This window comes from Lampris incognitus, chromosome 10 (assembly GCF_029633865.1).
Source record: "Lampris incognitus isolate fLamInc1 chromosome 10, fLamInc1.hap2, whole genome shotgun sequence".
Classification (NCBI taxonomy): domain Eukaryota; kingdom Metazoa; phylum Chordata; class Actinopteri; order Lampriformes; family Lampridae; genus Lampris; species Lampris incognitus.
Window position 1 is genome coordinate 10,135,867 of NC_079220.1, and position 24,604 is coordinate 10,160,470.

The 24,604-nt window shown below is 46.5% G+C and overlaps 1 protein-coding gene across 2 annotated transcripts in view; it reads left to right on the forward strand.

Annotated features, from left to right (window-relative positions):
- Nucleotides 1–10,419, forward strand: part of LOC130119471 (phosphoinositide 3-kinase regulatory subunit 5-like) — a 16,732-nt gene extending 6,313 nt beyond the window's left edge. For both annotated transcript variants that reach the window (XM_056287983.1, XM_056287984.1), the window contains exons 6-18: nucleotides 502–571; nucleotides 2,384–2,561; nucleotides 3,229–3,400; nucleotides 3,680–3,748; nucleotides 4,029–4,867; nucleotides 5,460–5,588; nucleotides 6,494–6,619; nucleotides 6,863–6,956; nucleotides 7,049–7,125; nucleotides 7,234–7,327; nucleotides 7,493–7,575; nucleotides 9,365–9,483; nucleotides 9,679–10,419. In XM_056287983.1, coding sequence (XP_056143958.1) covers nucleotides 502–571; nucleotides 2,384–2,561; nucleotides 3,229–3,400; nucleotides 3,680–3,748; nucleotides 4,029–4,867; nucleotides 5,460–5,588; nucleotides 6,494–6,619; nucleotides 6,863–6,956; nucleotides 7,049–7,125; nucleotides 7,234–7,327; nucleotides 7,493–7,575; nucleotides 9,365–9,483; nucleotides 9,679–9,826 — 2,198 coding nt within the window. In that variant the 3' untranslated portion in view covers nucleotides 9,827–10,419. The remainder of the gene's footprint in view (nucleotides 1–501; nucleotides 572–2,383; nucleotides 2,562–3,228; nucleotides 3,401–3,679; nucleotides 3,749–4,028; nucleotides 4,868–5,459; nucleotides 5,589–6,493; nucleotides 6,620–6,862; nucleotides 6,957–7,048; nucleotides 7,126–7,233; nucleotides 7,328–7,492; nucleotides 7,576–9,364; nucleotides 9,484–9,678) is intronic.
- Nucleotides 10,420–24,604: the final 14,185 nt, after the last annotated feature.

Genomic DNA, 24,604 nt, shown 5'->3' on the forward strand with positions numbered 1-24,604 from the left:
CCCGGTTGGGATAAGCAGCTTGGATAATGGATGGATGGCCTTGAAGCTGCATTGAGAAATTGCCTGCGGTTGTTAGCTTAGCCGAAGCTGTGTTTGTCCCTGACTGGTGGTGTGCACAGTGATGCAAGAGTCGCTCCGTGGTTATTAACATGCGGGCTAATATGTAATCACCGCGGCATATGTCGTCCATCCAGCCATTACCCAAACCGCTTATCCTGCTCTCAGGGTCGCGGGGATGCTGGAGCCTATCCCAGCAGTCACTGGGCGGCACGTGGGGAGACACCCTGGACAGGCCACCGGGCCATCACACAGGGCCGACATATGTCGCGACATATTTTAAAATCAGAATGATTTGCAAAACAGGATCAAGCCATAGGCAGAAAGTAGACTGATCGGGACGTAGTCTGAAAGCCCTGAAACAAACACATCCTCTAGAGGGCAATGATCCGTGTTTCGGTTACCTTCTGGCCTCCTAATTATCATGTCATCTATTTCTTCTAGGTATTTCTTTTCAGAGACTGGTGAGGGAGGAGCAGGGTCTTACCACTGACAATAACAACTCCAAAATCATGTAAGCGGATTCACACTTTCATTAAAGGTTTTAAATTGACTGTGGATATACTTTTTATACCTTAAAAGTAACACTTGGAACTACAAACCCCAATTCCAATGAAGTTGGGACGTTGTGTAAAACGTGAATAAAAACAGAATACAATTATTTGCAAATCCTTTTCGACCTATATTCAATGAATACACTACAAAGACAAGATATTTAATGTTCAAACTGATAAACTTTATTGTTTTTTGCAAATATTCACTCATCTTGAATTTGATGCCTGCAACACGTTCCAAAGAAGCTGGGACAGGGGCAACAAAAGACTGGGAAAGTTGAGGAATGCTCAAAACACAGGTGAACAGGTTAACTGGAAACAGGTGAGTGTCATGATTGGGTATAAAAGGAGCATCCTCGAAAGACTCAGTCGTTCACAAGCAAGGATGGGGCGAGGTTCACCACTTTGTGAACAACTGCGTGAGCAAATAGTCCAACAGTTTAAGAACAACGTTTCTCAACGTACAATTGCAAGGAATTTAGGGATTTCATCATCTACAGTCCATAATGTCATCAAAAGATTCAGAGAATCCGGAGAAATCTCTGCACGTAAGCGGCAAGGCCGAAAACCAACATTGAATGCCCGTGACCTTCGACCCCTCAGGCGGCACTGCATTAAAAACCGACATCATTCTATAAAGGATATTACCACGTGGGCTCAGGAACACTTGGGAAAACCATCGTCAGTTAACACAGTTCATCGCTACATCTACAAGTGCAAGTTAAAACTCTACCATGCAAAGCGAAAGCCATATATCAACACCACCCAGAAACGCCGCCGGCTCCTCTGGACCCGAGCTCATCTGAGATGGACTGACGCAAAGTGGAAAAGTGTGCTGTGGTCTGACGAGTCCACATTTCACATTATTTTTGGAAATCATGGACGTCGTGTCCTCCAGGCTAAAGAGGAAAAGGACCATCCAGATTGTTACCAGCGTAAAGTTCAAAAGCCAGCATCTGTGATGGTATGGGGGTGTGTTAGTGCCCATGGCATCGTGGGTAACTTGCACATCTGTGAAGGCACCATTAATGCTGGAAGGTACATACAGGTTTTGGAGCAACATATGCTGCCATCCAAGCGATGTCTTTTTCAGGGACGTCCCTGCTTGTTTCAGCAAGACAATGCCAAGACACATTCTGCACGTGTTACACCAGCGTGGCTTTGTAGTAAAAGAGTGCGGGTACTAGACTGGCCTGCCTGCAGTCCAGACCTGTCTCCCATTGAACATGTGTGGCACATTATGAAGCACAAAATACAACAACGGAGACCCCGGACTGTTGAGCAACTGAAGTCGTACATCAAGCAAGAATGGGAAAGAATTCCACCTACAAAGCTTCAACAGTTAGTGTCCTCAGTTCCCAAACGCTTACTGAGTGTTGTTAAAAGGAAAGGTGATGTAACACAGTGGTGAACATGCCCCTGTCCCAGCTTCTTTGGAATGTGTTGAAGGCATCAAATTCAAAATGAGTGAATATTTGCAAAAAAAACAATAAAGTTTATCAGTTTGAACATTAAATATCTTGTCTTTGTAGTGTATTCAGTTGAATATAGGTCAAAAAGGATTTTTAAATCATTGTATTCTGTTTTTATTTACGTTTTACACAACGTCCCAACTTCATTGGAATTGGGGTTTGTATCATTGCTCATTTGCATAAGTGTATGAGGGTGACATTGTGTGTGTGTGTGTGTGTGTGTGTGTGTGTGTGTGTGTGTGTGTGTGTGTGTGTGTGTGTGTGTATCTGTCCGTGTGCATGGACACGCATGCCTGAAAGCACTGTGTTTTTAGTGAACCAAAAAGAGGACGTCCCCCCGGAGGTACAGTCCGTGTCCGAACAGCTGAGTAGCGCCCGTCACTCCCGGAAAGACATCACCGTTGGTCTGATCGCTCATGCCTTCCAAGCAGCTCTGGGTACCACGTATCCCCTGCACACGCTCCAGGCTGCTCTACAGGTGGGCACATGGCACACCCAGAGAGACGGTATCTATGGGCGGACCAACCCACTGATGTCCACCGTCATCCCATTCTCACTTTCTGCAACAATTTTTTTCAGGGCCTTTTTTTAAAAAAATTTTTTATTTCCCCCCCTTTTTTCTCCCCAATTGTATCCGGTCAATTACCCCACTCTTCCGAGTCATCCCAGTCGCTGCTCCACCCCCCTCTGCCGATCAGGGGAGGGCTGCCGACCACCACATGCCTTTTCCGATACATGTGGAGTTGCCAGCTGCCTCTTTTCACCTGACAGTGAGGAGTTTCACCAGGGGGACATAGCGCGTGGGAGGATCACGCTATTCCGCCCAGTTCCCCCTCCCCCCCGAACAGGCACCCTGACTGACCAGAGGAGGTGCTAGTGCAGCGACCAGGACACATACCCACACCTGGCTTCCCATCCGCAGACACGGCCAATAGCGTCTGTAGGGACCCCCGACCAAGCTGGAGGTAACACGGGGATTCGAGCCAGCGATCCCCGTGTTGGGAGGCAGCGGAATAGACCGCTATGCTACTCGGACACCCGAGAAATATATTTCTGTTGTCTTTTTTTTTTTGTTTCTTTACTTTATATGGATGTAGAGTCGAATAATAACCTTGTGTAAAACGTATTCTCTTTTGCTCTTTTAGTCAAAACCACCAGATGAGCTGGAGCAGCTCCTGGCGGCGATAGCAGACACTATGGAGACAGCGGCCTTCACGGAGGACCCTGACGCGGCCAGAGAGGGTCTACAATATGACATGGAGAAGCTGAGGGAGACCCTTTCAATTCCCTCCACGGCTGACGGTGACGCAAACCTCGGTGAGAGACGAAGCATGATGAAATTCCCAATGCATGGGAACAAGCAGGAGATGCTCATTATTCATGCTGAAGACTGATCGCAAGAAGGTTTCATATCATAATCTGTCATTCACACACTCAGATGTGATTACCAATACCAGATCTGTCATGCAAGATAGAAATGATCTCTAACTGGGAAGGGGAATATACAGGTTTATTTGCGCAGTCAGCAGCGAATATGTCAGCTCTGTCTCGAACCGCAGGCCCTTCTTAATGGCAGGTTTTAACTTCTGTCATTAGGAGCTGTCAAGATTTTCGAGCTGCCCTTCGCCAAATGCCAGATATGCTCCTGGGAAAAAGACAATTTTGGTAACCCTCTCCTCATCCACCCTGAAAGGTTTCTTCTATCCAGAATGATCTCTTGGAATTTGTCAGACCTCTACTCTAATTGTGTAATCCTACCACATATCCTTTTATTCCTGTAGTACATTATCAGTTATCAGCCAAACACCTACTGCTGTTATCCGTTTTACGGGTTTATTTTTTAGCCTACTTTCATGTGGTTTGTTTGTCTGAGATTGTTTGTCTTTTTTTCTTTTCTTTCTTTCTTTTTTTTTTTTTTTTTTGCTCTATCTCTGCATTCATCCAGATAATTTGAGTGACATTCTCGCAAATGAGCTGAACCAAGATCCTAAAATTGATGGGGAGAAATGCAACGAGGAGAACGGGAGCGAGGAAGGGGGGTCGGAGGAAAAGAAAGAGGACCACAAATTCCAAGACCACCGCATTTCAACCACATCCACTTCCTCCAGGGACTCAATGTTCTCCAGCTACTCCCTGTCCTCCAGCTGGTCCGTCCCGTCTACTCTGTCCGAGTCATCTGGTGTGGAAAGTGACTTCAGCGAGGACGTAGAGGAGGCTGACGACCACCAGCTGAGGCCCAGAAAGAAACCCAAGAAGAAGTCCAGTTCTCTCTTGAGCGTGGAACGCTTCTCCTTGCTATTCAAGCCCAATGGTAGTCCTTCCCTCTGCCGCCGTGTCCAGAGCATGGGTTACAGCGGCGATGTCAACAGGGACTCCCCTCCGACCAGGGCGCAGTTCAAGCGTTCCAAGTCCCTACCGAGACAGGTCCATCTTTCACTCGGACCTGCTCTGTCATCCATCGATGCTGTCCAGGATCCTTCATCTCCTCAGAAGCACATGTGCATCCGCAAGAGACCCATCCTGAGCTGTGATGAGGGGGTCGAAACGGAGGCATCCACCTTGGTCAGAGTGGTGGTATTTGGGGGTGACAGAGAGGCGGGGAGGCTGGCGCGGGCATACAGCGACCTACAGCAGAAGGAGAGCAGGTGTCCTGGCCTCACCAGGATGTGCAAGCTGCAGTTCTACTTCATCCCGGCAAAGAGGCAGAGTCTTGGAAGTCCAGCAGGGGGACCTGCACCAAGTGAGGGGCAAACAAGATGTCCCACCAAAGTCATACCCTCTGTGGTGAGAATAGTGACAGCTTTGGTCCATTTATCTGGGACAATTCTGATTATACTACTTAAATGCATACTTCCATATGCAGAATATCAGACTACATGGTAGTGTACCCTTGTCCTTGTCATTCTGCTAGCAGGATATCATGGATTTCCATTAAAGCTGCTATGAGGAGTTTTTCACTGATTAGTTCTCTGTCTCAGTTTAATCTCGATGCCTCTATATGACCGACATAAGCAAATGAGACTGTTAGCGAGAAGACTAGACGTTACTATATAATGATTCCAAATGCTTCTCCCGGTTCAGATTCCCAGCAGAATCTGACAAAGCAACATGCAGCACACAGACAGGACACACAGCCACAAATCAAGATGCATTACCTCATCGCCTATCTTGCAAGCACGTGTTTTCCCAAAACACCAATACATCTCTACGCAAAATTAAGCTGCTCCTCCGTGAAACACTACCGCTGTCCTCCACAAGGGTGTGCAAGCGAGGTCAACAAAAATCCAAAAGTAGAAGCTTTTAAATATGAAGAACGTAAGATGAATGTTAGAAAAACATGCCGTTTTTCAACCCAGTCTCTTTTCCTTTGTTGCAGCAGGAGCAAGGTAGAGTTGTGTTCGAGGACAGAACGACTGATGTAGCACAGCTGCTGGGCATGATCGACCCCTGGTACGAAAGGAGTGTGCTCAGTCTACTCAGCCTGTCGTCTGACATTCTTTGTCAGGTATTTTTAGTACTTCATCTACTAGAAACACCTCCTCCTACACCTGCTCCCTCCCTGACTCTTGTTGTCATCGGTAAAGCTCTTGGGTTCGGAGGATAATGTTGTCTTGGGTGGATGCATTCTTCAGTAAGGTTGTTTGGCGGAGGTTGTTGATGCAGAAATAAAATCTACTTTCATGTACAAATGATGACACCTGGAAATTATTGGCCATTACACAGTTAATTTTCTAACTATGTTTATTGACAAGAGGCACTATGGTTAATGATGGGTATCAACAAAAAAATTACTTGTTTGAGTAAAAACTCATATCACCAAATCACCAATACATAATCTTTTACTGAGTCCAGTGCAGCTGTGGGTCAGTGATTTCTATTTCAATTATACTTTAAAACTTTCATCAGGCCGGGCGTCCGGGTAGCGTCGCGGTCTATTCTGTTGCCTGCCAACACGGGGATCGCCAGTTCGAATCCCCTTGTTACCTCTGGCTTAGTTGGGCGTCCCTACAGACACAATTGGCCTTGTCTGCAGGTGGGAAGCCGGATGCAGGTATGTGTCCTGGTCGCTGTACTAGCACCTCCTCTAGTCGGTCGGGGGCGCCTGTGTGGGGTGGAGGGGGAACTGGGGGGGGAATAGCGTGATCCTCCCATGCGCTACGTCCCCCTGGCGAAACTCCTCACTGTCAGGTGAAAAGAAGCGGCTGGCAACTCCACATGGATCGGAGGAGGCATGTGGTAGTCTGCAGCCCTCCCTGGCTCGGCAGAGGGGGTGGAGCAGCGACCGCCATGGCTCTGAAGAGTGGGGTAATTGGCCGGATACAATTAGGGAGTAAAAGGGGGAACAAGCATGGTATGTGTAATAGTTTCATTTGTGTATGTAAAAAAAAAGTTACATCTGTACTTTTCTAGACAACCTGTAAGGAGGGCAGTGATTCTGGCGATGGTGTGGAGAGCCTCCCCCTATTGGCTGACCTTGTGCTGTATTATTGCAGAAATGCCAGCCAGCCTGCTCTTGTGCAGCTCTACCAAGCTCAGGTCAGCTGAGAGAGAGATGCATTTATTGTGCACATACGCATGCATAGTCACATTTGTTGCGGGTGCCTACAACTACACTCATGAGAGGATGCTTCCATGCATATGCACAAACAGATGCACATTAATTCATGTTCATACACACACACACACAAACAGAGTCATGGACACACTCGTGCACGCACACTTAGGTACACACACCCATGCACACACCATAAATTCTGAATAATTTTCCTCCTTTTCCAGCTGACCTTGGCTGGAGGAGAGAGGAGAAGGGAGGTGTTTATTTATTCTCTGGAGCTTGGACACACAGCTGGAACCAGGGCTGTCAAGGCAATGGGTGAGTCATCCATTGAGTCAGACACCAAAACACATTACTAACACACACACACGCGCGCACACACTCTAATGTGCATTATATTTTCTTTGTAGGTGTCGCCAGTAAAAGGTTTGGTATTGATGGGGAGAGGGAAGCGGTCCCTTTAACACTAGGTGTTGCCTACAGCAAGGTGAATATTCCCACACTCCCACGCATTCCTTCAAATAGTTACACCAAATCCTCATTTGACGGTTGAGTTCATCATTTTCAAACTCACGTCATCGTCTCTGTATTCTAGGTGTCAGTAAGTAGAAGGAGACAATGGAAACAGACAGAGATGGTTTGCACATCAATTAACCTTTACAAAGCCTGCAGGAAACCCGAGGAGATTGGTATGTGCCAGCTTTTCAATCCCTAGTGAAACATTTCCCCTTTGTCATACTTGGAAAAGAATTACTATTTTCAGTGTGAATGTATCGCCATTTCCTTTTGCCTCATGGATGTTGCTTGACTATATGACTGAAAAGCAAGTCCAAAATGATTTCACCTCAATCTAGACTCAAGAACTGAGAGTTTGCAGCTGACGATGACTGAAGTCTTGAGACGACAATGCTCCAAGTCTAAGATGGGCTACAACCAGGTGAGGCCCATGAAGCACTTGGGTTAACACATTCGATATGGGGATATTCTCATATCCGGCCTCATTTTTATAGAATAATAATAATAATGATAATAATAATACATTTTATTTGTGGGCGCCTTTCAGAGCACTCAAGGACACCTTATAGAACACAGTAAAAAACAAGCAGCACTGTATCAGACAGCATAAAATCAAAACAAAGCAGGGTACACAATAAAAAGTTAATACAACAGATAAGTATAAAATCATCATCTGCACAAAATTCAATGAAGTGTGGATCAGACTGAATATGCCAGTTTGAAAAGGTGCGTTTTGAGATGGGATTTGAAGGTTGAAAGAGAGTCAGTGTTACGAATTTCTTGTGGGAGAGTTCCATAGGCGGGGAGCAGAATGACTGAAGGCTCTAGTACCCATGGTAGTCAAGCGGGCCGATGGTGTAGTGAGTTGGTGAGCAGAAGAGGATCTGAGAGTGCGAAAGGGCATGTGGCTATGAAGGAGTTCGGGAAGATATGAAGGAGCGAGGTTATTAAGGGTCTTAAAGGTGAGGAGCAGGATCTTAAAGTCAATACGGTATTTAACAGGGAGCCAGTGGAGTTGCTGAAGAACAGGAGTGATATGATCTATGGAAGGAGTTCTGGTAATGATACGGGCAGCTGAATTCTGGACCAATTGAAGTTTATGAAAAAACTTGAGGGGAAGACCAAAGAGGATAGAATTGCAGTAGTCAATACGGGATGTAACTAGGGTATGAGTGAGTATGGCTGTGATGCTCAGTGTAAGTGACGGCCGAAGATGATTAATATTTCGTAGGAAATGTGCAGACCAAGTAACTTTGTTGATGTGGGCTTCAAAAGATAATGTGCTGGGTCCGCGGTGGTGTAGCGGTCTAAGCATCGGCTTTGTGTCGATACAATTGCCCACTGGGGACTGGGGTTCGCGCCCCGGTCTCATCAGGTCTGACTATGGCCGGACTCGATGAAGCAGCAATCATTGGCAACGCTGTCTTCAGGAGGGGGGCGGAGTCGGCTTGTGTTCGTCACGTGAATGCATCTCTGTGTGTGTCCGAAAAAACAGTGGTTCGGCCTGGAGTCGCCTTGTCACGAAAATGGGGAGGCGGTCTCCTTCGAGACTGCCGGCCAGAGAGATGCAGTTGGCGAACACATGCAGTATGAGGGTGGGTGTTTGAATTAAAATAGGGATCGATTGGCCACTAAATTGGGAGAAAAAAGGGAAAAATCTGAAATACATTTTTTTAAAAAGATAATGTGCTGTCCAGGATGACACACAGACTCTTAACCTGAGGCGATGGAGGAACTATAGAATTGTCAATAGTCAGAGAAAAACTATCAGGTTTGGCTAAAGTAGGTTTATTGCATACTAGGAGGACTTCAGTTTTGTCACTATTTAATTTCTAGTAAGCAGTCAGAAAGGGAAGTGTGCGGAAGAGTGGAGGTAGGCTTGGTGGATAGATAAAGCTGGGTGTCATCTGCATAGCAGTGAAATTGAATGCCATATTTCCTGAAAATGTGGCCAAAAGGTAGTAGGTAAATAATTAATAGGAGGGGTCCCAATACAGAACCCTGGGGAACACCGGTAGTAATAGGAAAGGAATGTGATCTCAAATTTTTACACTGAACAAACTGAGTGCGGCCAGAGAGATATCATCTAAACCAGTCAGGGGGGTTCCAGTTATTCCAATGGAAGCTAATCTTTCTAGGAGGATGTTATGTGAGATGGTATCAAAGGCTGCCTTCTTACTCTGGTCCACCCTTGCATTCCCCTCTCGCAGCACATCTCTGTATCGGAGGTGAAGGTGGACGAGGTCCAGGTGAGCAGTGTGGACAACATGACCACCTTCGCCGTGTGTCTGGATCAGGATGAGAAGAAGATCATCCAAAGCGTAACCAGGTATGGCATTGTACATCAGCATATCATATCCTGCCCTCACTTGATCTCAAACCCACCGCCTCTGAATTTCAAACCAAGTTAACAGTGCTATGGATCAGCAGACATGGTACACGAGTCATGGTGTCTGCCAGTGTTTATAAGCTCAACGGGCATTACTGCACATGACAGCAGGCCTGTGTCGTGTGTTGTTTGCAGGTGTGAGGTGTCTCTATGCTGTAAACCGGGGAGCGTTTCCGACTGGAGCTCTTACAAGCCTTTACCCGGCCAGGTCCAACCCTTACACCCCTCCTACTGTTCCCTGCTGTGCCTCCCCATCACCTCCTTCTCCGTCTCAAATCCTTGACACAGGGGAAGGAGCCTGTGTCGGGGCTGGACAATGAAACACTGAACGTGCTGTCACTTTTTTTCAACATTTTAGGGGAATTTTAGACACGTAACTCAACTAGCTTGTCGTCGATCCACTCCTCATAAACCACGGTTGCCGGAGGAGAGGTTTCACATGAGGGAAATGGGTGAGGTGTTGTGAAGTGAATAGGGTTTATGTGAGGAAGGGTCACGCTTGCGTTCTCCCAAAGATGAACTATGCGATTACATTCACCGGAGAGCCTCATCCTCCAGACAGAGACTTGAAAGTCTCAAATAGGGTTGCGACCAAATTATCTCTGCTGTTTGTCTTGCGCCTCATATCTTTGAGCAGAATAGCAATACTTTAAACCAATTAAGATAATATATATTGTGTTAATCTGAGATATCTAATTATTTGAGATATTTACTATTGGTGTTTGTTGGACTGACAAGTTGTTGGGGTTGAACCCTACAGGCATTTATTCATTCCAACTTCCTCCTGGAGTATGTGGTTGAAGAATGATGAGAATAATTTTACTGTAATGGATGATGTAAATGAGTTCCTGCAGCCACGGTGGGTTTTAACCCTCTACTGCACACATTTTGATGGTACATGATAAAAAATTATTCCACATCATTTCTTGGTTCATTTGGGAACATTTTATGACGAAAACTTGTTTTGTTTTTTATTTTTATTTTGCCGGACCCACCCCAAAATATTTTTTTCAAAAATGGTGTCTTTTCCCCTCCATCACCGGGGTGCACTACAGCTGTTAGCGGGTACACACACTGAAAGCCGGCCTCACGCCACTGAATGTCTGCGTCGAGGCTCCAGACTGCTCGAGCTCTGCCCGTAGCCGCACATCGAGTGTCTTTTCCGGCTGCACTTCCTGCTGACCCGCTGCAGTGATCCAGCCTCGCTGGAATGATCCAGCCTGGCTGGAGCTATCCAGCCTGGTTGGAGCCTTCCTGGTTCACTTCTAAAAACAGTTCTTCTGTACTGTGAAACAGACGTCTACATGACACTTTTTGCACATCACTTCGGGTGTTCCTTTGCACCCAGGAGCCCTGAATCTTCCCTTCTTGTCACACATTACTTGCCAGTGTGAGGTAGCACTGTCCAAACAGACATCCTAGTTAGGGATGGGAGCCATGGGCTCCCGCTTCCTCCTCCCCTTCTGGCACAAGAAAAGAAAAAACTCAGTTTGTGAACATGCAAAATAAATAAACTTCATAAAACCTGACAAAAGGCTTCTCTACACACACACGCACACACATTTTTTTCCCTCCCCAATTGTATTCGGCCAATTATCCCACTCCTCTGAGCCATCCGGGTCACTGTTCCACCCCCTCTGCCGATCCGGGGAAGGCTGCAGACTACCACATGCCGCCTCTGATACATGCGCAGTCGCCAGCCGCTTCTTTTCACCTGACAGTGAGGAGTTTCACCAGGGGGATGCAGTACGTGCGAGGACCACTTTAATTCCCCCCCAGCCCCCCCCCGAACAGGTGCCCTCGATGGCCAGAGGAGGCGCTAGTGCAGCGACCAGGACACCTACCCACATCCGGCTTCCCACCCGCAGACATGGCCAATTTTGTCTGTAGGGACACCCGACCAAGCCGGAGGTAACATGGGGATTCGAACTGGCGAACGCCGTGTTGGTAGGCCACGGAATAGACTGCCACACTACCCGGACGCCCCCAACACACATTTTTATCAACAGTTCATCCATCTATCCATCCATCCATTATCTAAGCCGCTTATCCCAGTCAGGGTCGCGGGGATGCTGGAGCCTATCCCAGCCATTGGGGGGCAGGCGTGGAGACACCCCGGACAGGCCGCCAGGCCATCACAGGGCCGACACACCAAAGGACAATTTAGTATGGCCGATTCACCTGACCTGCATGTCTTTGGACTGTGGGAGGAAACCGGAGCCCCTGGAGGAAACCCACACAGACACGGGGAGAACATGCAAACTCCACACAGAGGACGACCTAGGATGACCCCCCCCCCACCCCAAGGCTGGACAACCCCGGGGTTCGAACCCAGAACCTTCTTGCTGTGAGGCGACCATGCTAACCACTGCACCACCGTGCCACCATTAACAGTTCATGCCTTTTTAAACAAAATTAGCCCCGTAAAGCAAATAATCTTTTCCTCACACCATGTGCTCCTGTGACCATGTGACAGAAAAGCAAGTCCCACCTTCAAATGATGCTCGATAGTGACTCACTCCCACACTCCCACACCTTACTGGGCTGTGCTTTGATACTTTTGACTATTCAGGTTGGTTGCAATCATTTCAAGAAACGTGTATACCAGACACGGGGCTTCAGAGAACGCTCCGTCGCCCGCTGTGCAGTCGGGGGTTAAGAAACATTCAGGAATAATTTGCTGCCACTGTTTTTACAGCACAAAAAACGCATATTTGTTTACAGAGGTGTCTATTCTGCTGATGCACTTTCATCAGTGACAGGGTATTTGCATCCTTACGAATGCATAATAAGCTATTTATTTGTTACGGGTCACCAGTGGCGTGGAAAACATTTATGTCTCGTGTAAGGAGTTTTAAAATGCACGTCATTTTAAATGTTACGGGAGCTGTGACATTTCTGATAGAATAAAGAAATCAATATTTCAGTTTGTTATGCTGCTCAGTATTTCATTTTTTGTTCATGCTGTAGATGATGCACTGTTGCAGATCTTCTTTTTACCTGCTTCCTCTTAATAATAATAATAATAATGGATTACATTTATGTGGTGTTTTTATGTAGACACTTCACATTGAACCCCCCTCCCTGGCAGGGCAGGTACATTGACTTGCAGCCAACAGCACAGTAACTAAATTCACCTGTACCTCAACAGGATTCACAGTGCACATACACACAGTAACGCCAACAGCATGTTAACTAAGACACACTACATTCACCTGCAGTTCCCTGCAGTTTTTCAGTAGGATTTTTGGGGCTCAGTTATTGACCTGAATGACTAAACTCTTTGACTATGCGACAAGAAATGCAAAGTTAGGGCGTCCGGGTAGCATAACGGTCTATTTCATTGCCTATCAGCGTGGGGATCGCCGGTTCGAATCCCCGTGTTACCTCCAGCTTGGTCGGGCGTCCCTGCAGACACAATTGGCCGTGTCTGCGAGTGGGTATGTGTCCTGGTCGCTGCACTAGCGCCTCCTCTGGTTGGTCGGGGCGCCTGTTCGGGGGGTAGCGTGATCCTCCCACGCGCTACGTCCCCCTGGTGAAACTCCTCACTGTCAGGTGAAAAGAAGCAGCTGGCGACTCCACATGTATCGGAGGAGGCATCTGGTAGTCTGCAGCCCTTCCCGGATCGGCAGAGGGGGTGGAGCAGCAACCGGGACGGCTCGGAGGAGTGGGGCAATTGGACGGGCACAATTGGGGAGAAAAAGGGGGGGGTCCAAAAAAGAAATGCAAAGTTAATAACAGTGACTTTCACGCAGAGGCCCGGGCCCAGGGGCCCCCCCGAGTCCTTGCACCCCTGGGCCTGGCAGGTCCATTCGGTAATCCATCCACGAACTGTGGCGTCAAGCCTGTCCGACAGCATTCAGGTCGTTCTCAGAGATGGACAGTCAAAACACTTGGCATAAAGGTAACGCTAACTGACACTGTGAAAACAAATACCTTGTACACGTGTCAGTCATGTGTACTTTGTGTAATACTCAAGTTTTCTTGAAACACGTGACTTAAAAGATACCGACGCGGCCTGCTGAATTTAATGCTACAAAGTGAAAACTCCCCCCCCCCCCCCTGCCCACCAACCCGTGTACCTTTTCTACCTTATGTGAGTTTATTTGCCTCGCTTGCTTTGAGCGGGTGTTACTCACATTGGGGGGAGACGGAGGTCAGTGGTATTCAAGCTACTTTACACACAGCCCCTTTCGGTTCAGGGCATGTGCGTCATGTACAGCCTGATCCAGTAGAGAACACGAAGCACCGGAAATAGCTAGCGAGTTACAAAACCATAGCACCAACTTGCACGTATAGTTAAAAAAGTCTCAAACGCACAGGACAAAGTAACGGTCCGCCCTGTCAGGAACGCTCAGGTGGCCTCTTCAGAAGAAGTTGGGAGGCTGGTCCACCCAGCCGCGTCTCATTTGATCAGGCTGCTGGCGAAAGAGCTTGAGAAGGTTTGCTCCTTTGCGATCACAATCCAGATTTTATGGTTTTGACATTCAAGCCGTGTTATCCCAAATCTGGTAGTCATCTGGTATTCATCCAGGTTTATAGGACATATTGTAAGAAGCATGTCGTTCCACTGCTGCATACTTTACTCCACATGAAGAGGGAATGACCGACCCTGAACCGGGGGGGGGGGGGGGCTAAGAGTACATCTATCGCCATCTTATAATGCTGTGGTTGCAGACACTCTCCAATCCTCTGTGAATAGTAAACGTGGCAATTTTAACTCTAGAACGGCCACGGTAATTTGCATATGAAACCGATCGTTGGTTTCGGTTGTTGTGCCACTGTACTGTTTATGAGGGTGGGGATACCTGCGATCAGTTGAGACTGAAGAGGTCGCTTAGATGAGTGATGAAACGTATCTGTCAATAAATGTTGTGTCCAGATGAACTGATTCTATTCTATGATCTATTCTATGATCTATGATCCAGATGATCTAGTCTATGATCTATGATCCAGATGATCTATTTTATGATCTATGATCCAGATGATCTATTTTATGATCTATGATCCAGATGATCTAGTCTATGATCTATGATCCAGATGATCTATTCTATGATCTATGATCCAGATGGTCCATTCTATGATCTATGATCCAGATTATCTATAATCTATTCTATGACCCAGATGATCTATTCTATTATCTATGATCCAGATGATCCATTCTATGATCTATGATCCAGATGATCCATTCTATGATCTATGATCCAGATGATCTATTCTATGAGGTTATTCAGGTAAGACATCTATTTATCCACGCTGCCCTTAAATGACCATCTGTACTTTTTTTTTCTATAATTGTGTTTTGCTGAAAATTCTGTTGTTTTTTTCCACCCAATTCATTCATTTTCAGGAGTTTGTATTATTTCCTATTAGGCCCAATCCGTATCACACTCACATTATGTTGGTGGATCTGATGGTGGACTGATTTATAAATATGAACGGATGCCCGTCAGAAGACATTAGATTTTGAAGGGCAGTCAAAAAGACGATGGGTTATAGCTAATCTAGCATCCCAAGGGACAATAAATTTTATGTTTATTTCAGTTATACTATATACGCTATTATTTCATAGTCTGTTTCTGCAGTGAAATGCCATCCCAAATGATCTGTTTAAGGAAACTACTGATGTTCTCACAGCCCTTCGCTACTGTTGCCCTGAGTCACCCGAAGAACATCAAGATGGAAATGATAACACCAGGTAACATACATAAGAGTTCCTATTGGCCTGCCGCCCAATGACTGCTGGGATAGGCTCCAGCATCCCCGCGACCCTGAGAGCAGGATAAGCGGTTTGGATAATGGATGGATAAGAGGGCATGCAAAGCTACACAGACAGTGTCAGACCACTGTTAATCGTGACAGACTTTACAACTAGGAACAACGTTCTCCAGACGTAGCACACAGAAACACAGCATTAAATGAATGGGCACACTCTCATTTGTTGATTTTACAGACAAATCTACTCGTTCTGCAGGTGCTCTGTATCTGTCAAGTCAAGTCAATTGTATTTGTGTGTAGCCCAATATCACAAATTACAGGTTTGGCCTCAGTGGGCGTTACAGCAACACAACATCCTGTCCTTAGACCCTCACAATGGATAAGGAACAACTCCCTAAAAAAAGAACATTTAAAAAAAACTTTTAACAGGGAGAAAAAATAGGAGGAAACCTCAGGGAGAGCAACAGAGGAGGGATCTCTCTCCCAAGACTCCCTACCTGTACATATTTTTCCCAGTGTTTTGTTCTTTCTTTTATATAAGTGGATAAAAAAAATATAAATATTTAAAAAAAAGCACCAGCATATAGGGCAATGACGTTCCCAAAAATGCTTTCCTAAATGAACCTGGTAAAGAATATCCACATCTGTTTAATCTGTCAGACCAGCCTGATGAAGGTATGTTATGGAATCTCTGGATGCATTGTTGTCCCAAAGCAAAACACCAAAATGTGAAAGTCATCCTGGATTCTTTTAGCTGTTTGTACCAAGATTATTCATTTAGGGATGTCTCTTTGGTTTCCAGGTTTGAGCTGTAGAATGGGTCACTTGCCGACTCCTTCAAGGACTGATGATGTGCTGACGGACTGTACAATTATTAATGTCACAAATGCCGCAGAGATGATGCTGTGCTTTTGTTAATTCATGTTTTAGTTTTTGTTTATAGTTGTTTTTTGGGGTTTTTTTTTCTTTCTCTCTTTTTACTGAATATCCTCCTCCCAATATACCCAGCATCTCTCCTCCACACATGTCCAAACCATCCCAATCTTCCCTCTCTTGCTTTGTCTCCAAACCGTCCAACCTGAGCTGTCCCTCTAATATACTCATTCCTAATCCTGTCCTTCTTCATCACCCCCAATGAAAATCTTAGCATCTTCAACTCTGCCACCTCCAGCGCCGCCTCCTGTCTTTTCATCAGTGCCACTGTCTCCAGACCATATAACATAGCTGGTCTCACAATTATCTTGTAAACCTTCCCTTTAACTCTTGCTGGTACCCTTCTGTCACAAATCACTCCTGACACCACTCATCCACAGGACAGCCACTGTCAAGGAGCTCCTTCAAGGTGGGATCCGCCTGCTGTGCACTAGCCATGTCCTGTAAGGAAACAGAAAATGGCAAGTCAGACAGATCTGGCAAGGATAACAATGGCATTGTACGGTCCTCTTCTTTGCCAGCTTAAACTGTGGATCAGCTACGTATGGCGCGGCTCATAGCGCAGGCTGTGAAAAGCTCTGGCAAACTTTGTGCACTTTCATCTACCTCCCTCGCGAGTGTCGGTGAAGGGCTAACTACTGGAGGTGGCGGCACATTAGCCCAAACACACCCCCCAGCTAGATAGACCATTACCCTGGAATGAGGTGAACCCCCTCAACTGGTAGCACTGGGCGGACACCAACCACCACTTCCACCAGGTCAGACATGAGCATCATCTGATGAAGTGGGACAGACAACGTGATTAAACCCATGCCCCATACCTTGGTACACTATCACTGGTATCAGACTTAGAAAGAGGAAGTACTAATTCTAAAATGAAAGAATCTACAGCTCCAGTGTCCCGCAGGATTTTCACTGGGACTTTCACATTACTTCCCACGAGTGAGACATGACCCTCTGTAATGAATAGTGAGAAATCAGAACAATCAGGACCGGCAGAGCGCCATGAGGATGCTGGTGGCTGCACCTGCTCCGGAAACTGTGCAAAAGGATTACCAATTTGGATAGAGGTGGCAAACGCTACAGCCTTTCCCTGCCCCCTACCTCCTGATAACTTACTCCTACCTCTAAGAACAAGACACTCTGCCTACCAATGTCCCTTCCCCCGACAGTAATTACAAACTCCGTTGGGATCAAACTTCCCACCAGACCCATGATAATTTTAGCATGCACTGAACTCCCGTCTCGACCCATCCTAGCTCATGGAATGCGAACCATCTACCATACACTGCCTGTGAGTGCCCACGTCTCCAAAAGGGTTTTTGTGCGTTAAAACATACTCGTCGGCTAGGACAGCAGCCTCCGCAGCAGTCTTAACTTTATGCTCATTAATGCGGGTGGCTATGTAGCCAGGGAGTGAGTCTTTGAACTGTTCTAACACAATAAGATCGGCCAAGCCCTCGGACGTTTCCACTTCCAAAACGGCGCACCACCGGTGAAACTGAGTGGCTAGACCCCCAGCAAACTCACCATGCATCTGCTTATATCCCTTTCTCCATGACCTTAACCGCTGCCGGTAAGCCTCGGGCACCAGTTGATACGCCCTTAAGCCTTCACTGTATCATAGCTACGACTGCCAACTGAACTGAGAGCAGCATATGCCTCTTGCGCCTTACCAGTCATGATGCACTGGAATAACAAAGTGCGCTCCGCATCAGGCCACTGCCTAGGATCAGCAATGTGCTCAACAGAGAAAAAAGGTGTCTGGATCCCGTTCACTGAATGGTGAGACAAGATGCAAATTGCTGACACCAAACCGGTCTGGAGAATCACCAGGAAATATATGAAAGTCCATACTTAAATCACCTGTCATTCTACCTGTCTTAATTAAATCCACCTTAGCATGTTGCAGCTCTAGCTTTGCTTGCTCCAATTTCAACTCGGCTTCGTGTTTTTTACTATCGTACTCTAGCTGCAACAGGAGCAACTCTTTCTGCTGTTCAAACGTGAGGTTACGGGTGGCTGGAGAAGTGGACCAGTCCTCTTCTCTGCCTTACTTAACAAGACCTTCCAATCCAACTGGGACTTCACTGATAGAGTCTGTACTTAGCCTTCTATCACCAAAATCCAAAGAATAATAATCTGCTATTTTAAGCAATTGGTCCTTATGAATGCACTGCTCTATCCACTCCGAGGGACTGTGTACAAACTCATCAATATCTTCCATGCTGGACGAAACTATGCAAATTTACACAAGGAAAAACAAAAATGGGGAAAACGTGCACAAAACAAATTCCAGAACTCCTCCTCTAACTGCCTAACCAACTCTCCCCTAGTCACACCAACCACCTGCATGTCCTCCCTCACCTAAATATAAACTCACCTCACATAAACCTCCTCTTTGGCCTTCCTCTTCTCCTCTTCCCTGGCAGCGCCATATTCAGCATCCTTCTCCCAATACACCCAGCATCTCTCCTCCACACATGTCCAAGCCATCTCAATCTTGCCTCTCTTGCTTTGTCTCCAAACTGTCCAACCTGAGCCGTCCCTCTAATATAACCATTCCTAACAGTGGTGCTGGCAGCCGTAATCCTGTACGCATCATGTGTACATTTTTTTATGATTTTGTTTATTTATTTTTTTTGCCACTCATGGCGTTTGATGCAAATACATTTGAAGGCCGGTGATTGGTGTCAACGTCACCGACTAATAGCACACGGTGCTGTACAGGATTACGGCTGCCCGCACCACTGGTTCCTAATCCTGTCCTCCTTCGTCACTCCCAATAAGTGTGGGAGTCAGCTGAGGAAACTCGGTGTGTGGTTGTTATCTGGGCATCTGCCGAGTTTCAGGAGAAACTGGAGAGGAGCGCGGGAAAGAGTAAACTGTATGGCCAATTAGTAGAAGAGCTGGCCAAGCATGGGTTCACTCGAACGCAAGAACAAACTATCCGCAAGTGAAACGAAGTTTAGGAAGGACTACCGAGACGATAGAGAAGAGTTGTCCAAAAGTGGAGCTGGACGACGTGATAATATGACGCTGTGGAGTTAGAAAACAACGAGACAGGAGACGTGAGAGTAGACGTAGTCGAGGTAGTTTACTAGCTCCAACTTTGCATGTCATACGTTCGACAACGACACTGAACTGACTGTGAACCGGAAGCGGAAGTGCATTATCTGACCCCTCGCCTCTTCCCTTAAAGGTACACCGTCCTCTTAGGTGAATGTCTCTCGATATATAGATGTGGGTCACCACAACGCCATATTAATGCCGGCTAGGGGGGTTCCGTGGGATGTGGCTGACGTTTACATCCGGTGTGCAACGCACAAAGTCCCCCGTTGATGACGTACGACGGTTCCGCTAAAAACTGGTCGAAACGTTCGCCACACAACATCCAAGGTTCTCGGAATCCTGAACGGAACCGGTGCCTGAACCACAGCTACTTTGGTCGAAAAGGTCTAGATCATCAGTGACCTTCGTCAGTCTAAGCCAGGGGTCCCCAATAGGCGGCCCGCGGGCCACGTCCGGCCCGTGACGGGTTGATTTATGGTCCGCGAGAATTTTTGGAGAAATGCCAGAAGGAAGAATTTTTTTTATTTCCCTACCAAAAAAAAAAAATCTAATTTCTTAGTAAAAATAAGACTAGTAATATATCGAAAAATAGATGAAAAATCTCTGTTTAAATTATAATACCTGCAACGTATCGACACCAAAACAAACTAACGAACAACATGCTGCTGGAGGTCGAGTGGCCCGTGGTTTTAAAAGTGGCCCTAAAAGGGGCCTGCTATGAAAAGTAATTGGGGACCCCTGGTCTAAGCCGACCGCAGGTATCCCCACCCTTATAGACAATACAGCGGCATAATGGCCGAAAACCAACGATCGGTTTCATATGCAAATTACTGGGCCATCGGCCACGTGTACCGTTCACAGAGGACTGGGGGAATAGTTGCAATCGCAGCATTGGAAGATGGCTCCCCCCCTCAGTTCAGGGGTGGTCTTTTCCTCTCTGCTGTATATAAGGGTGGGGGTACCTGCAGATGAAGCGTTTCTCTCAATAAACGTCGTGTCCAGATGAACTGATTCACTTTTCTGTGATTTCCTTACCCGGATTATTGAGCATGCTTATGCAAAGTTTCAGTTTTCGGTTTGCTGTGTGTGTGTGTGTGTGTGTGTGTGTGTGTGTGTGTGTGTGTGTGTGTGTGTGTGTGTGTGTGTGTGGTGTGTGTGTGTGTGTGACAGAAGTTTTTCCAAGAGGTGGTTTTTGCAGTGAAGCAGAGCGGAGTGCGGTACAATGGGCACAGTGGTTACAGAAACAGACTACCACACATCTCCAGAGGGATCATGACTGCTGCAGAAGGAGGTATGTGTCATGCCCCCTTGTACACGTGTCTGCACATGTATAAGCTAGGACATGGCCATTAATAGATGTGATGTAGGCCATGAGCTCTTGAGTGTTTTGCAACTTCAAGGGGGTTGATTTTTTTTTGTAGCAAATAAAACATAATCTATGAATTAATCAATGGTATATCAATGAAGGCATATTGCACAGAAATAGTCTACCGTACATGCGATTTTGTGACAAGAGAGAGAATCCCAACAACCAAGTTGGTGATCAGTACTACAGACAAGACCCAGCTTTTCGCAGTGAGGTGAGAAAGGCCTAAAAATTAGACGCTAATGTCCATCCATCATCCAGGCCGCTCATCCAAATTAAGGTCGCAGGATGCTGGAGCCCATCCCAGCAGCCACTGGGCAGAAGGCGAGGAAACACCCTGGACAGGCCGTCAGTCCATCACAGGGCAAGACACTAATGTCAAGTGTTGAAGTAGTGGGCTTGTTCTTGTCACCTTTGCTCACAGCCTTTATTTGTTTCCTGTAAAATTTCACACATCGCTGTCATGTCGGTAACACAGGAAGAGCTTGGCTGTTTGTATAGCGCTCCATCGCCCACCCCAGAAATCCACAAAGAAGAGGAGCTAATGTGGGTCAGTCAGAAACACCATAGGGTCTAGTCATACTGTCCACAATACAAAAGCTCTAAATCACAGAGGTGGGTGCATGCTAAATGTAGCTTTCACACAGGGAACACGCTGGGAAACTTGACCCCTGCCCGAGCCCCAGTTTTGGTGATGAAGAGGGCAGCCTTTGGACAGTGTGATAGAGAGAGACCTCTTACAGTTCCAGACCTGACTGACGAAGAACAGCCACCAGCCAGACACCCACTGACAACGTAGACCAGGAGAAGTGGTCTCCAGAACCTGACGCCAGCGGATATTGCACGTGTGAGTAGTGGTGATGGGGGGGGGGGGTGATTGTGTACTAGGGAGGCTTGCTACGGGGGTTACTGCATGTGGTAATGAACTGATTCATACCCAAACCCTTTTGATTAGTCAGAAACTATGTTCCTCATAAATCTCACCATGTATGTTTCCTTGTTTTTTCTCTGTATGCAATAATCTCTCTCTCTCTTTCTCTCTCTGTCTCTCTGTCTGTCTCTCTTCTCTCAATCTCTCTCTGTCTCTCTCTCTCTCTCTCTCTCTCTGTCTGTCTCTCTTCTCTCAATCTCTCTCTGTCTCTCTCTTTCTGTCTCGCTCTCTCATGCTCTCTCTCTCTCAATGTCTCTTGCTCTGTCTCTCTCAATCATTCTCTCCCTCCCTCTCTCTCTCTGTCTGTCTCTCTTCTCTCAATCTCTCTCTCTCTCTCTCTCTCTCTCTCTCTCTCTCTCTCTCTCTCTCTCTCTCTCTCTCTCTCTCTCTCTCTCTCTCTCTCTCTGTCTGTCTCTCTTCTCTCAATCTCTCTCTGTCTCTCTCTTTCTGTCTCGCTCTCTCATGCTCTCTCTCTCTCAATGTCTCTTGCTCTGTCTCTCTCAATCATTCTCTCCCTCCCTCTCTCTCTCTGTCTGTCTCTCTCAATCTCTCTCTGTCTTTCTCTTTCTGTCTCGCTCTCTTTCTGTCTCGCTCTCTCATGCTCTCTCTCTCAATCTCTCTTTCTCTGTCTCTCAGTTATTCTCTCCCTCCCTCTCTCTCTCTCTCTCTCTCTCTCTCTGTCACTCTGTCTCTCTCACTGTCTCCCGCCCCCCCTCTCTCTGTCTGTCTGTCTGTCTCTCTCTCTCTCTATTGCTCTCGCTCTCTGTGAATGTGGGTGTGTTTCTCAAACCCTCATGTGTGCATATGTCCTACTTCTGTCTTTAAAGAAATCTGTTCATCTAATTCAGTGTTTCTCAAACTTTTTGGGCCAACCAAGCGTCACCTCTGATCACACCAAAGCAGTGCCACCTACAAGCCAGTATATTACTAAGCCACAAAAAAATTCTCGATGACCAACATCAGAACATGCACAAGTGCGCATTCACACCCACACACACACACACACACACCTCCAATGGACTACATTCTTTCATCATGACAAAAGTAAAAGCACACATGTAAATGGATTTGTTTGCTTATAAACACAATCACACCTCCAACAGTATATCCTGTTAATTTAATTACACAATAATCACAATGGTTTAATCACACCTCCAACAGTATATCCTGTTGATTTAATTATATAATGATCATAATGGTTTTAATCAATCACGAATTTGGAATGTTCAAATGTTTTAATGGTTTTGATCAGGCTTTGCCAGTTTCTTAGAGCATACAACAAATTTCTAGTCACCAGCTGTACCACCAAGGGGCGCTCTGCGTGCCACCGGTGGTACACGTACCACGGCGTGAGAGCCACTGATCTGATGTCATGTGTTTCTCCACAGAGTAAGAGAGTCAAAACGTCTTATTTTGACCAAGAAACCCAACCTACAGTTTTACCCCATCCCGGCCACTGACGGTGATCCTGCCCCTCGGTTCTCCTCTGAGCTCCTGCACGGGTACTAAACTATTCATGTCCATCCATCCATCCATTATCCAAACCGCTTATCCTGCCCTCGGTTCTCCTCTGAGCTCCTGCACGGGTACTAAACTATCATGTCATCTCTGCTGAATATGACGCGGCATGGTAAAACACCAGCACAGCCTGGTGTTGATCAACTCATACGACACCAGAATATCACTCGGTTTCAGGAGAACTTGTCTCAGGTTGAGGGCAGGTCATCTTTTGCGTCATTGTTGGGAAGATACAAGTGATCCCGAAGTTTGCAGAAGACGCTAACTGTTGACTTTTTTTTTTCAGCAGTAACCGTGCACAGGTGGCAGACTTGCCCGATCAGTATTTGAGATGAGGAAGGATGATGAATAGAGAGAGGCCAAAAAACACAAAAAAAAAAGCAATGAGAAATGCAGAGGTATGTGTCAGAGATCTAATCTCATGTGAACCCTCTTCTGTTATGTCTGTCCATTGCAGCACTCAGTCCACAACATGATATCAGAGCCACACCTGTTCTTCTAGGATGTCCTGTCCTACCGCCTCCACTGTGGGAACCTGCCGCTAAACCTGCCACAAGGTACAGCGCCATCACACACACACACACACACACACAGATACACACGTACATTCACACAGAGAGATATACACAGATACACACCACACACACACACACACACACAGATACACACGTACATTCACACAGAGAGATATACACAGATACACACACGCATACACACGCACACACACACACACACACACACACACACACACACACAGATACACACGTCTTTATTACACTGTGAGGACCTCGATCTCTGAGGTCTTAGTGAGGACCACCACTTCCACTGTAGCCGGAATGGTGCAAAAATAAGTCTGTCACTAGGTGGAGTGGAGAGTCAGAATGTCGCTTCAAATGCCAGAAAACACAAAGTAAAAAAAATATTTTAACACACACACACACACACACACACACACACACACTGAGCCATAAAAGCCACTAGAGTGCTGTTCTGAGAGGCACAGACTCAAGTCAGGTTTTTGTGTGTGTCCCCCCCCCCCCCATCTTGTGTAAATCTCTCAAATCCGATTATATGACAACATCCTGTCAAAACCGCCCTTCCACTTTGGGGTGAAAACATTTCCCAGTAGTAGGGAGAAAAGCCCAAACCCATATGGTATAAAAAAAAACGCCCAGAAAACTATTATAGTATTTTCAGGGTTATTTTCCCCTCATATTACCATACAAATACCACAGCTGTGTATTGCAGCCCTGGAAATGAATCATAAATGTCTCTCTTCTGTCTTCGGTTATAGCTTTACCTTCGATTAATGGCAATAATCCGGGGTGTCTCCCCGCCTGCTGCCCAGTGACTGCTGGGATAGGCTCCAGCATCCCTGCGACCCTGAGAGCAGGATATTGGATGGATGCTGACTTTACATTTAGGAGTTGCTGTTTTTTTTTTTGTCGTTCAAACCCACCCTGGTGAGTTTCCTGAAGAAATGAATGAAGGGTTTTGTGTTCGGATGACTTCCTCCAGCCGTG